At 45.1% G+C, this 12,732-nt stretch overlaps 1 protein-coding gene across 4 annotated transcripts in view; it reads right to left on the bottom strand.

Annotated features, from left to right (window-relative positions):
- Positions 1-12,072, bottom strand: part of camsap1b (calmodulin regulated spectrin-associated protein 1b) — a 39,593-nt gene extending 27,521 nt beyond the window's left edge. For all 4 annotated transcript variants that reach the window (XM_020475355.2, XM_031806607.1, XM_020475369.2 and 1 more), the window contains exons 1-2: positions 11,590-12,072; positions 10,966-11,126 (exon numbers count right to left, since the gene is read on the bottom strand). In XM_020475355.2, the coding sequence (XP_020330944.1) occupies positions 10,966-11,125 (160 nt within the window). In that variant the 5' untranslated portion in view covers position 11,126; positions 11,590-12,072. The remainder of the gene's footprint in view (positions 1-10,965; positions 11,127-11,589) is intronic.
- Between the last annotated feature and the right edge of the window lie 660 nt (positions 12,073-12,732).

Genomic DNA, 12,732 nt, shown 5'->3' with positions numbered 1-12,732 from the left:
GATGTAATGTCCTTAAAACAAGTCAAAATGAGTCTCAGTAGTGTGTGTGGCCTCCACGTGCCTGTATGACCTCCCTACAACGCCTGGGCATGCTCCTGATGAGGTGGCGGATGGTCTCCTGGGGGATCTCCTCCCAGACCTGGACTAAAGCATCCGCCAACTCCTGGACAGTCTGTGGTGCAACGTGGCGTTGGTGGATGGAGCGAGACATGATGTCCCAGATGTGCTCAATTGGATTCAGGTCTGGGGAACGGGCGGGCCAGTCCATAGCATCAATGACTTCCTCTTGCAGGAACTGCTGACACACTCCAGCCACATGAGGTCTAGCATTGTCTTGCATTAGGAGGAACCCAGGGCCAACCGCACCAACATATGGTCTCACAAGGGGTCTGATGATCTCATCTCAGTACCTAATGGCAGTCAGGCTACTTCTGGCGAGCACATGGAGGGCTGTGCGGAAGAAATGCCACCCCACACCATGACTGACCCACCACCAAACCGGTCATGCTGGAGGATGTTGCAGGCAGCAGAACGTTCTCCACGGCATCTCTAGACTCTCACGTCTGTCACATGTGCTCAGTGTGAACCTGCTTTCATCTGTGAAGAGCACAGGGCGCCAGTGGCGGATTTGCCAATCTTGGTGTTCTCTGGCGAATGCCAAACGTCCTGCACGGTGTTGGGCTGTAAAGCACAATCCCCACTTGTGGACGTCGGGCCCTCATACCACCCTCATAGAGTCTGTTTCTGACCGTTTGAGCAGACACATGCACATTTGTGGCCTGCTGGAGGTAATTTTGCAGGGCTCTAGCAGTGCTCCTCCTGCTCCTCCTTGCACAAAGGCAGAGGTAGCGGTCCTGCTGCTGGGTTGTTGCCCTCCTACGTCCTCCTCCACGTCTCCTGATGTACTGGCCTGTTTCCTGGTAGGGCCTCCATGCTCTGGACACTACGCTGACAGACACAGCAAACCTTCTTGCCACATCTCGCATTGATGTGCCATCCTGGATGAGCTGCACTACCTGAGCCACTTATGTGGGTTGTAGACTCCGTCTCATGCTACCACTAGAGTGAAAGCACCGCCAGCATTCAAAAGTGACCAAAACATCAGCCAGGAAGCATAGGAACTGAGAAGTGGTCTGTGGTCACCACCTGCAGAACCACTCCTTTATTGAGGGTGTCTTGCTAATTGCCTATAATTTCCACCTGTTGTCTATTCCATTTGCACAACAGCATGTGAAATTTATTGTCAGTGTTGCTTCCTAAGTTTGATTTCACAGAAGTGTGATTGACTTGGAGTTACATTGTGTTGTTTAAGTGTTTTTTGAGCAGTGTAGTTTGGTGTGTGTATGTGGACACCCCTTAATTTGTGGATTTGGTTATTTCAGCCACATCCATTGCTGACCGGTGTATAACAATCGAGCACACAGCCATGCAATCTCCATAGACAAACATTGGCAGTAGAATGGCCTTACTGAGGAGCTCCAGTGACTTTCAACGTGGCACCGTCATAGGCTGACACCTTTCCAACAAGTCAGTTCGTCAAATTTCTGCCCTGCTAGAGCTGCAACGGTAAAACTGTGTGCTGTTATTGTGACGCGGAAACTTCTAGGAGCAACAACAGATCAGCCACAAAGTGGAAAGCCACACAAGCTCACAGAATGGAACAGCCGAGTGCTGAAGTACGTAAAAAAAAATTGCTGCAGTGGTGTAAAGCTCACTGCAATTGGACTCTGGAGGAGTGGAAACGCGTTCTCTGGAGTGATGAATCACGCTTCCCAATCTGGCAGTCTGACAGACGAATCTGGGTTTGGAGGATGCCAGGAGAACGCTACCTGCCCGAGTGCATAGTGCCACCTGTAAAGTTTGGTGGAAGAGGAATAATGATCCGGGCTAGGCCCCTTATTTCCAGTTAAAGGAAATCTTAATGCTACAATATACAATGACATTCTAGTTGATTCCAACTTTGTGGCAACAGTTTGGGAGAGGCCCTTTCCCATTTCCTCATGACAATGCCCCCGGGCACAAAGCAAGGTCCATACAAAAATGGTTTGTCGAGATCGGTGTGGAAGAACTTGACTGGCCTGCATAGAGCCCTGACCTCAACCCCATTCAGATTAATTGGAACGCCAACTGCGGACAAGGCCTAATCGCCCAACATCAGTGCCCGACCTCACTAATGCTTGTGGCTGAATGGAAGCAAGTCCCTGTAGTGTTGTTCCAACATCTAGTGGAAAGCCTTCCCAGAAGAGTGGAGGCTGTTATAGCAGCAAAGGGCCGACCAACTCCATATTAACGGCCATGATTTTGGAATGAGATGTTCGACAAGCGGGCGTCCACATACCTTTAGCCATGTAGCGGATTTGTTCTGCAAGGAGGGCTCAGTTTACTCAGTGTAAATATAGTCACGGCTTGGGACCTATATTTCCACTCAGGAGTTCCACTCAGAAACAGATGGGCTACAGTAACACTAATGAGAGCAGAGCTGGGTTCTCCGGTTGTTCTAGTCTGCAACAAAGCCTTTCTAGTTTCCACCACAGAGGAGGAAAACAAACACTGATCTAGAAGTTATCCTAGTCTATTTTGCATTTGCAATGACTTGAAAACCCACCATATTAGGCTAAATGACTCCAGTGTTGAAAGATAGGAATCCAATCATGATAATTGATGTCTGTTGATGTCATACTCTGGTCATCTAATAGGAAACATGTGCATACAATCCATGTCTTTATGAGCTTAAAGCAGTAAAGCGTAGGCATAAAACAGAAAAAGCGGCCCCTTGCATGTGACAAGCCCATGCACAGTCTCAGAAAGGTGCGATGTTCTTCAGGGCAAAAATAACCCTGATGAACTCCATTATTCAGACAGCTCGCGCTCAGTTGTGGCTGTGAGGCTGAGCTAACAGAACTCCATCTCCATATCTAAACTCCTACATCTGCGTGTTATGACACCCTCCCAGCTCCAGTCCCAGCCATGAGTGACGGCATAGAGGCAGAGCCTAAATCCGATCCTAAGGGATCGGATCGTCAGCATTCTCCCATCCAACCACACTAACAGGAAGACATACAGGTTGAGGCAAGCAGAGCTCTCCTTGAACCAATCAACGACACAGCAGGTAAGATAGTCTGATTTGGATTTTACTGAAATATAGTCTGAGTAGGCGCTCAATGCCCATAACAATATTGTTATTTTATTTATTTAACTAGGCAAGTCAGTTAAGAACAAATTCTTATTTTCAATGACGGCCTAGGAACAGTGGGTTAACTGCCTGTTCAGGGGCAGAAAGACAGATTTGTACCTTGTCAGCTCAGGGGTTTGAACTTGCAACCTTCCGGTTACTAGTCCAACGCTCTAACCACTAGGCTACCCTGCCACCCCGTTATGAGAAGTAGGGATGCATGGATAATACACCTGGGACTGTGTGATTCCTGTAGAGGAGTGTCTCTGGGCATTACAACAGATTCAATAATAATAGTCAATCAAGAGTCAGTCATTCCAAGAGATATGCGTGTGAGGGATGCACTTTATATAATGCATTGAGTGAAAACAAAAGGGGTCTGGCCTGGCTGGGACCCGGATGGGTCTTCATGTTTGACTTCCCCCTGGAGATGCTGATACTGTGTGGCAGCAGCTTCCCCTCTCCTACCCCTCTGCACAGTGGGCTGGGATAGCCAACTACTGGGACAGGGAGAGGGCTCTGCATGGTAAACACCCTTTCGCTCCATTGCCAGGACCAGCTGTAGTGCATCCCCCAATCACCATCAGACCAGTCAGGAGAGCAGAACACCAGCTTTCCCCAACGGGTGGCATTCAGACTGGATGGCTGGCCGCTGGTATGAGGAGCTGTGCCAGCCATGTTTTGTCTGTGTCGGCACTGGGCTGGATACAAACTCAGAGGCGGGAGCCATCACAAAGCCCCGACCTCAATCCTATAGAAAATGTGTAGACGCAACTGGAAAATGTGCGAGCAAGGAGGCCTACAAACCTGACTCAGTTACACCAGCTCTGTCAGGAGGAATGGGCCAAAAATCACCAAACTTATTGTGGGAAGCTTGTGGAAAGCTACCCGAAACATTTGACCCAAATTAAACAATTTAAAGGCAATGCTACCAAATACTAATTGACTGTATGTACATTTCTGACCCACTGGGAATGTGATGAAAGAAGTAAAAGCTGAAATAAATAATTCTGTACTATTATTCTGACATTTCACATTCTTAAAATAAAGTGGTGATCCTAACTGACCTAAGACAGGGAGTCTTTACTAGGATTAAATGTCAGGAATTGTGAAATACTGAGTTTAAATGTATTTGGCTAAGGTGTATGTAAACTTCCGACTTCAACTGAAGATAGCAGATAGATGTTGTTGTGCATGCGACTGTACTGTGCTCAGTGTGCTCAGTCTCTGCCTCATTAAAAAATGGCGCCGGAAAGAAATGGCAGCTGTTTTACAGGCACCTAACCAATTGTGCCATTATGTATTTTTTCTCATGTTATCTGTAACTTATTTTGTACATAATGTTTCTGAGGCAAAAAAAAGAAGTTCTGGATATCAGGACAGCGATCACTCATCTCGGATTAGACTAAGATTTTATTATTCAACAAGCAGGAAGCACAGGATGTACTGCGAACACCCGACAAGGCCAAAATCACAGTCGTTGGCAAGGGAAAGAGACGCAAGTACAGAAGTACAGAAATTAGACAAGGTACGGTCACGAATATCCTACCAATGGGACATCAAAAACTAACATCTTATGTTTTACCGAATCGTGGCTGAAAGACTACATGGATATTCAGCTCGCGGGATATATGCTGCACCGGCTATATAGAACAGCATACTCCGGTAAGACGAGGGGGGGGGGGGGGGGGGGGGGTCTGTGCATATTTGTAAACATCAGCTGGTGCATGAAATCTAAGGAAGTCTCTACTCTAGATTTTGCTCGCCTGAAGTAGAGTATCTCATGATAATCTGTAGACCACACTATTTGCCAAGAGAGTTGATCTATATTTTCATGGCTGTTTATTTACCTCCACAGACAGATGCTGGCACTAAGACCACATTCAGTCAGCTGTATTAGAAAATAAGCAAACCGCTCACCCAGAGGTTGTGCTCCTAGTGGCCAGGGATTTCATGCGGGAAAACTGTAAATCAGTTATACCTCATTTCTATTAGCATGTTAAATGCACAACCAGGGGGAAAATTAGATCACCTGAACTCCACACACAGAGCTCTCCCTCACCCTCCATTTGGTAAATCTGACCACAATTCTATCCTCCTGATTCCTGCTTACGAGCAAAAATTTGAGCAGGAAGTGCCTGTGACTCAGATGTGGTCAGATGAAGCAGATGCTAAACTACAGGACTGTTTTGCTAGCACAGACTGGAATATGTTTTCAGGATTCTGCCGATGGCATTGAGGAGTACAACACATCAGTCACTAGCTTTATCAATAAGTGCATCGAGGATGTCATCCCCACAGTGAACGTACGTACATACTCCAACCAGAAACCATGGATTACAGGCAACATTCGCAATGAGCTAAAGGGTACCGCTGCCGCTTTCACGGTGTGGGACTCTAAAACGGAAGCTTATAAGAAATCCTGCTATGACCTCCGACGAACCATCAAACAGGCAAAGAGCCAATACAGGGCTAAGATTGAGTCGTACTACACCGAATCTGACGCTCGTCTTATGTGGCAGGGCTTGCAAACTATTACATACTACAAAGGAAAGCACAGACATGAGCTGCCCAGTTACACGAGCCTACCAGACAAGCTAAATCACCTCTTTGCTCGCTTCGAGGCAAACAACCCTGAGGCATGCATGAGAGCATCAGCTGTTCCGGACAACTGTGATCACGCCCTCCGTAGCCGACGTGAGTAAGACATTAAACAGGTCAACATTCACAAGGCCGCGGGGCCAGGACATCTGCTGACCAACTGTCAGGTGTCTTCACTGACATGTCCCTGATTGAGTCTAACACCAACATGTTTCAAGCAGACCACCATTGTCCCTCTGCCCAAGAAGACTAAGTTAACCTGCCAAAATGACTACAGACCCGAAGCACTCACGTCCATATCCATGAAGTGCTTTGAAAGGCTGGTAATGGCTCACATCAACACCATTATCCCAGAAACACTAGACCCACTCCAATTTGCATACCGCCCTAACAGATCCACAGATGATGCAATCTCTATTGCACTCCACACTGCCCTTTCCCACCTGGACAAAAGGAACACCTACATGAGAATGCTATTCATTGACTACAGCTCAGCATTCAATACCATAGTGCCCTCAAAGTTCATCACTAAGCTAAGGATCCTGGGACTAAACATCTCCCTCTGCAACTGGATCCTGGACTTCCTGACAGGCCACCCCCATGTGGTGAGGGTAGGTAGCAACACATCTGCCACGCTGATCCTCAAGTGGTGCGTGTTCAGTCCCCTTCTGTACCCCCTTTTCGCCCACGACTCCAACACCATCATAAAGTTTGCAGACAACACAACAGTGGTAGGCCTGATCACCGATGAGACAGACTATAGGGAGGTCAGCGACCTGGCTAGGTGGTGCCAGAATAACAACCTATCCCTCAAGGTAATCAAGGCAAAGGAGATGATGGTGGACTATAGGAAAAGGAGGATCGAGCATGCCCCCATTCTCATCGACGGGGATGTAGTGGAGCAGGTTGAGAGCTTCAAGTTCCTTGGTGTCCACATCAACAAACTAGAATGGTCCAAACACACCAAGACAGTCGTGAAGAGGGAACGACAAAGCCTATTCCCCCTCAGGAGACTGAAAAGATTTGTCATGGGTCACCAGATCTTCAAAAAGTTCTACAGCTGCACTATGGAGAGCATCACGGCAACTGTTCAGCCTCTGACCGCAAGGCACTACAGAGGGTAGTGCGTACGGCCCAGTACATCACTGGGGCTAAGCTGACTGCCATCCAGGTCCTCTATACCAGGCGGTGTCAGAGGAAGACCCTAAAATTTGTCAACGACCCCAGCCACCCCAGTCAGACTGTTCTCTCTACTACCGCATGGCAAGCGGTACCGGAGCGCCAAGTCTAAGACCGAAAGGCTTCTCAACAGCTTTTACCACCAAGCTATAAGACTCCTGAATATGTAATTTGCCTAGTGTCCCACCACCCCCCTCACCCCTCTGTTACACTGCTGCTACTCTGTTTATCATATATGCATAGTCACTTTAACTATACCTACATTTTGCCTAAACTAGCCCGACTAACTGGTGCCTGTATATAGCCACGCTATTGTTATTTTCACTGTTGCTTTTATTTCTTTACTTATCTATTGTTTACCTAATACCTATTGTTTACTTAAAAATTGCACTGTTGGTTAGGGCCTTTAAGTAAGCATTTAACTGTAAGGTTTAACTGTTGCATTCGGCACACATGACAAATAAACTTTGATTTGATTTGCCTGCATGGCTTTAGCCAGGGCCCTTAGAGCAGATGACAGACAGCCAGTGGAGAGACTCCTCAGAGTGAGAGAAGAGGAGGGGGAGAGGAGGATGAGTGCCAGGCAGAGTTTGTCATCAGGACAAAAGCCAATTACTGTTTCTGAGCTCTCTGGGACCACAGCTCGCTGTTAGAACACAGGGAGCTTTTAGGAGAGTAAGCAGGAAAACATCCTTAAAATGGGAGAACAGCATTCAAACCATCCATATAGATAGCCATTATAAACTAAATCTAGGATCATTTGCTTTCTTTGTGCAGGCTTGAGTCTGAGTGACATCATGAAATCACAGTAATGAACGCAGAAATCTAAAGGGTGGGATCATGAAATGGAACCTAGGCCTAAATAAGAACAATGTAGGCTATCATATACTACAATAGACTGCAAAGATGCAGGTGCTTAAATGTTACTAAAGGAGGTAACAGGCCTCAGCATTAGTGAGGCCTGAACAGTAAGTTAATACAAAGGTAAATAGACCCTTGAAGCCAGAAGTGGTCATATGAACGGCAATCCAAAGAAGCCATAATATGAAAACAATGGACGGAGCCATTCTGTTCTTCCAATGACAACAGGCACAGACGACACACTCCATTGACATGACTGTTCAGCAATTAAAGATTCATGGCCAGAGTAAGTGCTCTTTCTGTGAAATTAGGTCACGCGTCTCACACATGACAGGTTCTCTACTATTGATAGACAGACCTAGCTCTGGCGCCTCCACAACATCTTAGCATGTCTTCTGCAAGTAACAACAGCCACAGCCTTCAATAACAATGCTAGGCCTGATTGCTATTTTAAAAGATTTGGGGGGGGGGGGTAACTGATGAGCTACAAAACAGTGACACTCATTGAAATCTTGTAACCTCTTCCCCAAGCTATTACGCACAGCCTCAACTAACCTGTACCCCCGCACATTGACTCAGTACCAGTAACCCTGTCTATAGCTTCATTGGTCTTTTATTGTGTTACTTATTATTTCGCTTATTTAGTAAATATTTAGTAAGCATTTCACGGTAAGGTTGTATGCAGCGCATGTGACATACTATTTTATTTTATTTGATATAGCCTAAGTCTGGGATAATCACTCGTTCAGTTGGCCTTAGTGGAACTGAACTACTGAGTAAAGTATGTCATTTCGGCAAATCACATGACTGAGGCGTAGCTTTGTGCTTGTAGTATGCTAGCATGCAGGGGAAGGTGTTGTGGGAGATGATTGGTTGGTAGATTAAGCCAATAAGCCAATGCCTTTTAGGACTGACGATACCAGTATCACAATACCAGTATCACAATATTTTTCCATGGTTCGGTTGGAGTTAGCACTAGATCCAGGTAGCCAATTTTTTGTCAAAAATGTTCTTTACCTAAATAAAGCATCATTACAACAAGCCAACAACCGTTGGCCATCTTCACAAGAGAGTGAGAAAGGCTAATGTCTTGTTCTGCATTTTCCATGACCTGATGACAGTCTGACAGTAGATTCTGTGGATTTATACATCAGCTTCCTGCGAGTCCCATCTCACTGCTGCTAAGGGCCACTGCACAAAAACAGAATGGCAAAATCTGGTGAGTCAGTGGGGAGGCAGATCATTTGCCAAGTCATACTGGGTTGGTGGTTGTGGGGGGGGGGGCAGCCAGTTCAGCACACACACACACACATTTTGATGAATAACAGAGTAAATCTAGAATGGTTTCAGAATGGTTCATTCAGAATGGTTCCCACCATTTAGGTCTGTTCCAAGCGTGGCTCATTAATACTATCTTAACTGCTAACTGTTAGTCTGGGGTGTGGATGAACACACAGACACATTTCCTGTCCAACAACATTTGGAACCAACTCTGCCAGCCTTGCAGATGAGGGATAAAGACAGCTGATCCTCACTTTCAATTCCAGGTTCAATGGACACTGGCTAGGGCAGTGTTGTTTTTCTGGTAATTAAAAACCTCACGCCTCGATAACATGTTGGTTCATATAGGGTAAACACCCAGAAGTGCCTTAGTGAGAACAGTAAAATAAAATTATACTGAACAAAAATATAAAACAGAACATGTAAAGTGTAGGTCCATTGTGTCATTCTTGGGGCATCACTACAGACCCTGGTTCGATCCCGGGCTGTATCACAACCTGCCGTGATCGGGAGTCCCATAGGGCGGCGCACAACTGGCCCAGCATCACCCAGGTTAGGGAAGAGTTTGGGAGGGGTAGGTAGGCTGTTATTGTAAATAAGAATTTGTTCTTAACCAACTTGCCTAGTTTAAGGTTAAATAAAAAAGCTCAAATAGAAGATTCCAGAAATGTTCCATTCACACAACAAGCTTATTTCTCTCAAATGTTGTGCACAAATTTGTTTACCTCCCTGTTAGTGAGCATTTTTCCTTGCCAAGATAATCGAACCACCTAACCGGTGTGGCATATCAAGAAACTGATAAACAGCATGATCATTACACTGGTGCACCTTGTGCTAGGGACAACAAAAGGCCACTAAAATGTGCACATGTTGTCACACAATGCCAGTGGTGTCTCAAGTTGAGGGAGTTTGCAATTGGCATGCTGACTGCAGGAATGTCCACCAGATCTGTTGCCAGAGAATTTAATGTTCATTCCTCTACCATAAGCCACTTTCAACGTTGTTTTAGAGAATTTGGCAGTAGGTCCAACCAGGAAGGTTGAATGCATATAGATACCATGATGAGATTCTGAGGCCCATTGTCATGCCATTCATCTTCCGTTATCACCTCATGTTTCAGCATGATAATGCACGACCCCATGCTATATTGTATTTACTTTGCCATCATGGCCTTTTTTGCCTTTACCTCCCTTCTCACCTCATTTGCTCACATTGTATATAGACTTGTTTATACTGCATTATTGACTGTATGTTTGTTTTTACTCCATGTGTAACTCTGTGTCGTTTTATCTGTCGAACTGCTTTGCTTTATCTTGGCCAGGTCGCAATTGTAAATGAGAACTTGTTCTCAACTTGCCTACCTGGTTAAATAAAGGTAAAATAAATAAATAAAAATGTCGCAACGATTTGTACACAATTCCTGGAAGCTGAAAATGGCCCAGATCTTCCATGGCCTGCATACTCACCATACAAGTCACTTGTTGAGCATGTTTGGGATGCTCTGAATCTACATGTGACAGCGTGTTCCAGTTCCCGCCAATATCTAAGCACAACCATTGAAGAGGAGTTCAACATTCCACAATTGACAGCCTTATCAAATCTATGCGACAGAGATGTGTGGCACTGCATGAGGCAACTAATGGTCACACCAGATTCTGATCCACGCCCCTACTTTATTTCCAGGTATCTGGGACCAAGATATGCATATCTGTATTCCCAGTCATGTGAAATCCATAGATTAGGGCCTAATTCATTTATTTCAATTGCCTGATTTCCTTATATGAACTGTAACTCAGACATTTGCGCTGTGTGTGACAGGAGACTATTTTGGAACTTTACAATGCCTATGTTGTGTGCGTGTAATAACTTACCAATGCCATAGGCTTTGGCGAACAGCCACCGTAGGTTGGCGTCTATTTTTGCTCTGGCAGAGTCGTACAATTCCAAAGGTACAACCTCCACTGTCCCTTCGCCAGCTGAATCCATCTTTCTTCGGGTGCTGTGCCCGCCAGCACACAATTCCACATCCATCCTGTAAAACAGTCAAATGTACTTATAATCAAATGTATTTATAAAGCCCTTTTTACATCAAACATACTACAAGTGATTTCATGAGTGCATTACGTTAACTAGCTAGTCAATGAAGAAATGTTCTTAGCTAGCTAACTGGTTACTGTAGCCTGCTAACTAACGTTAACCCTCTAACGCTAGCTTCCTAGCGTAGCTTCATTGGGCGCCCATCCTTGGACAGGTGGCTAACTAGCGAGCTGACAACTGGGTGGGCTGTTATGTTCAATCTGTGTCGTAAATGACATGTTTTACAAAATAGCTTTGCTAGCTAAGTTAGAAAGCACATTGGCCAACACAGACGCAAACGTTAGCTACCTATGAGGTTAAAAACAACAGCCTGCCTGATAGTATCTACGCTAGGTTACAGCAACTGAGTGAATCAAGCGGACATTCGCTAGCTAAATCAAACAATATTTTCAATATACCTTTAAAGCCGCGATGTGTCCCCAATCCACCCTTTAGATCCGACAGGATAATTGATTCAACATAAGGACGTTCTTATGCAATTGCTCGAGCAAAGCCCAAGCAGCACATAACAGCAGCGAGGTGAACGAACGGTCTCCTCCCCAGCAACAAAAAAACAAATTTGCGGCCTGAGAAATTTGCGGCCACCGCAACCCGAGGAGCGCTTACTTACTACCAATGCCAGATACAAATGTATGGCGGTTACGGAACACAGTATTTAATCATTCGGCGTTTTACCGTTTATCCCTTCTATTTAATGTCTCATTTTAGGCCGAATAATTTGACTTATTCGCAATAAGCACCTTGTCTACCTCCGTGTCTGCGCTTTCCCTTACAAATCTTAATAGTCAGTCGGTTAGCAATACATACATAGCTAGGTAACCAGTAATCACTACGCCTGCGTGGATGCTGAAACTATCACGCAGCCGAGATTCAAAGTAACCATTCATTCAGTGACAAAGAAGGGCGTATGAAGGTAGATATGAAACAATGTTACATTGTATGTTTTTTTGCAAAAAAAGTATCAGGAACGACCCAGCCCATGTGTATGCCCATACCAACAACTTTTGTTATGTTCTGAAATTAGTCCATGGAAATTTAATTAAACAGTGTAACATAAACTGCATTCGTTAATAAGTACTTTATATGGCCCTTATCAATCAATTATAGTATTTTGAACAGGGTTGGGTAGGTTACTTTCTAAATGTAATCAGTTACATATATTAGTTACCACTCAAATTGTAATCAGTAACAACTTCTGGATTACTCCAAACTCAGTATCATAACCTTTATGCTTGATCTGAAAATGAGCGTCAACAAGCTTCTGCGTTGCCAAGGGAAAATAGAAGTCATTCCTATTTCTAACGCAGATCGCGCTGCAAGTCCTGCCTCTCCCATTTCCTCATTGGTTTATAGAAGCAGGTACCCACGTGCCATCTCCTCATTGGGTGATGGTACCCACGTGGGTGGTTGAAAGATGAACTTTTGCAGATTGTTATGGTAATACTATGAAAGTTTAGGTGCCAATCCCCATATAAGTTAAACGATGAAAAATCCTGGAAGGAGGAGAGATGACGAGAAACTAGAGGTCGACCGATTAATCG

The sequence above is a fragment of the Oncorhynchus kisutch genome, linkage group LG3 (genome assembly GCF_002021735.2).
Source record: "Oncorhynchus kisutch isolate 150728-3 linkage group LG3, Okis_V2, whole genome shotgun sequence".
Taxonomy (NCBI): domain Eukaryota; kingdom Metazoa; phylum Chordata; class Actinopteri; order Salmoniformes; family Salmonidae; genus Oncorhynchus; species Oncorhynchus kisutch.
The sequence above is the reverse complement of the archived record's forward strand: the minus strand, read 5'-3'. Positions and strand labels throughout refer to the sequence as shown.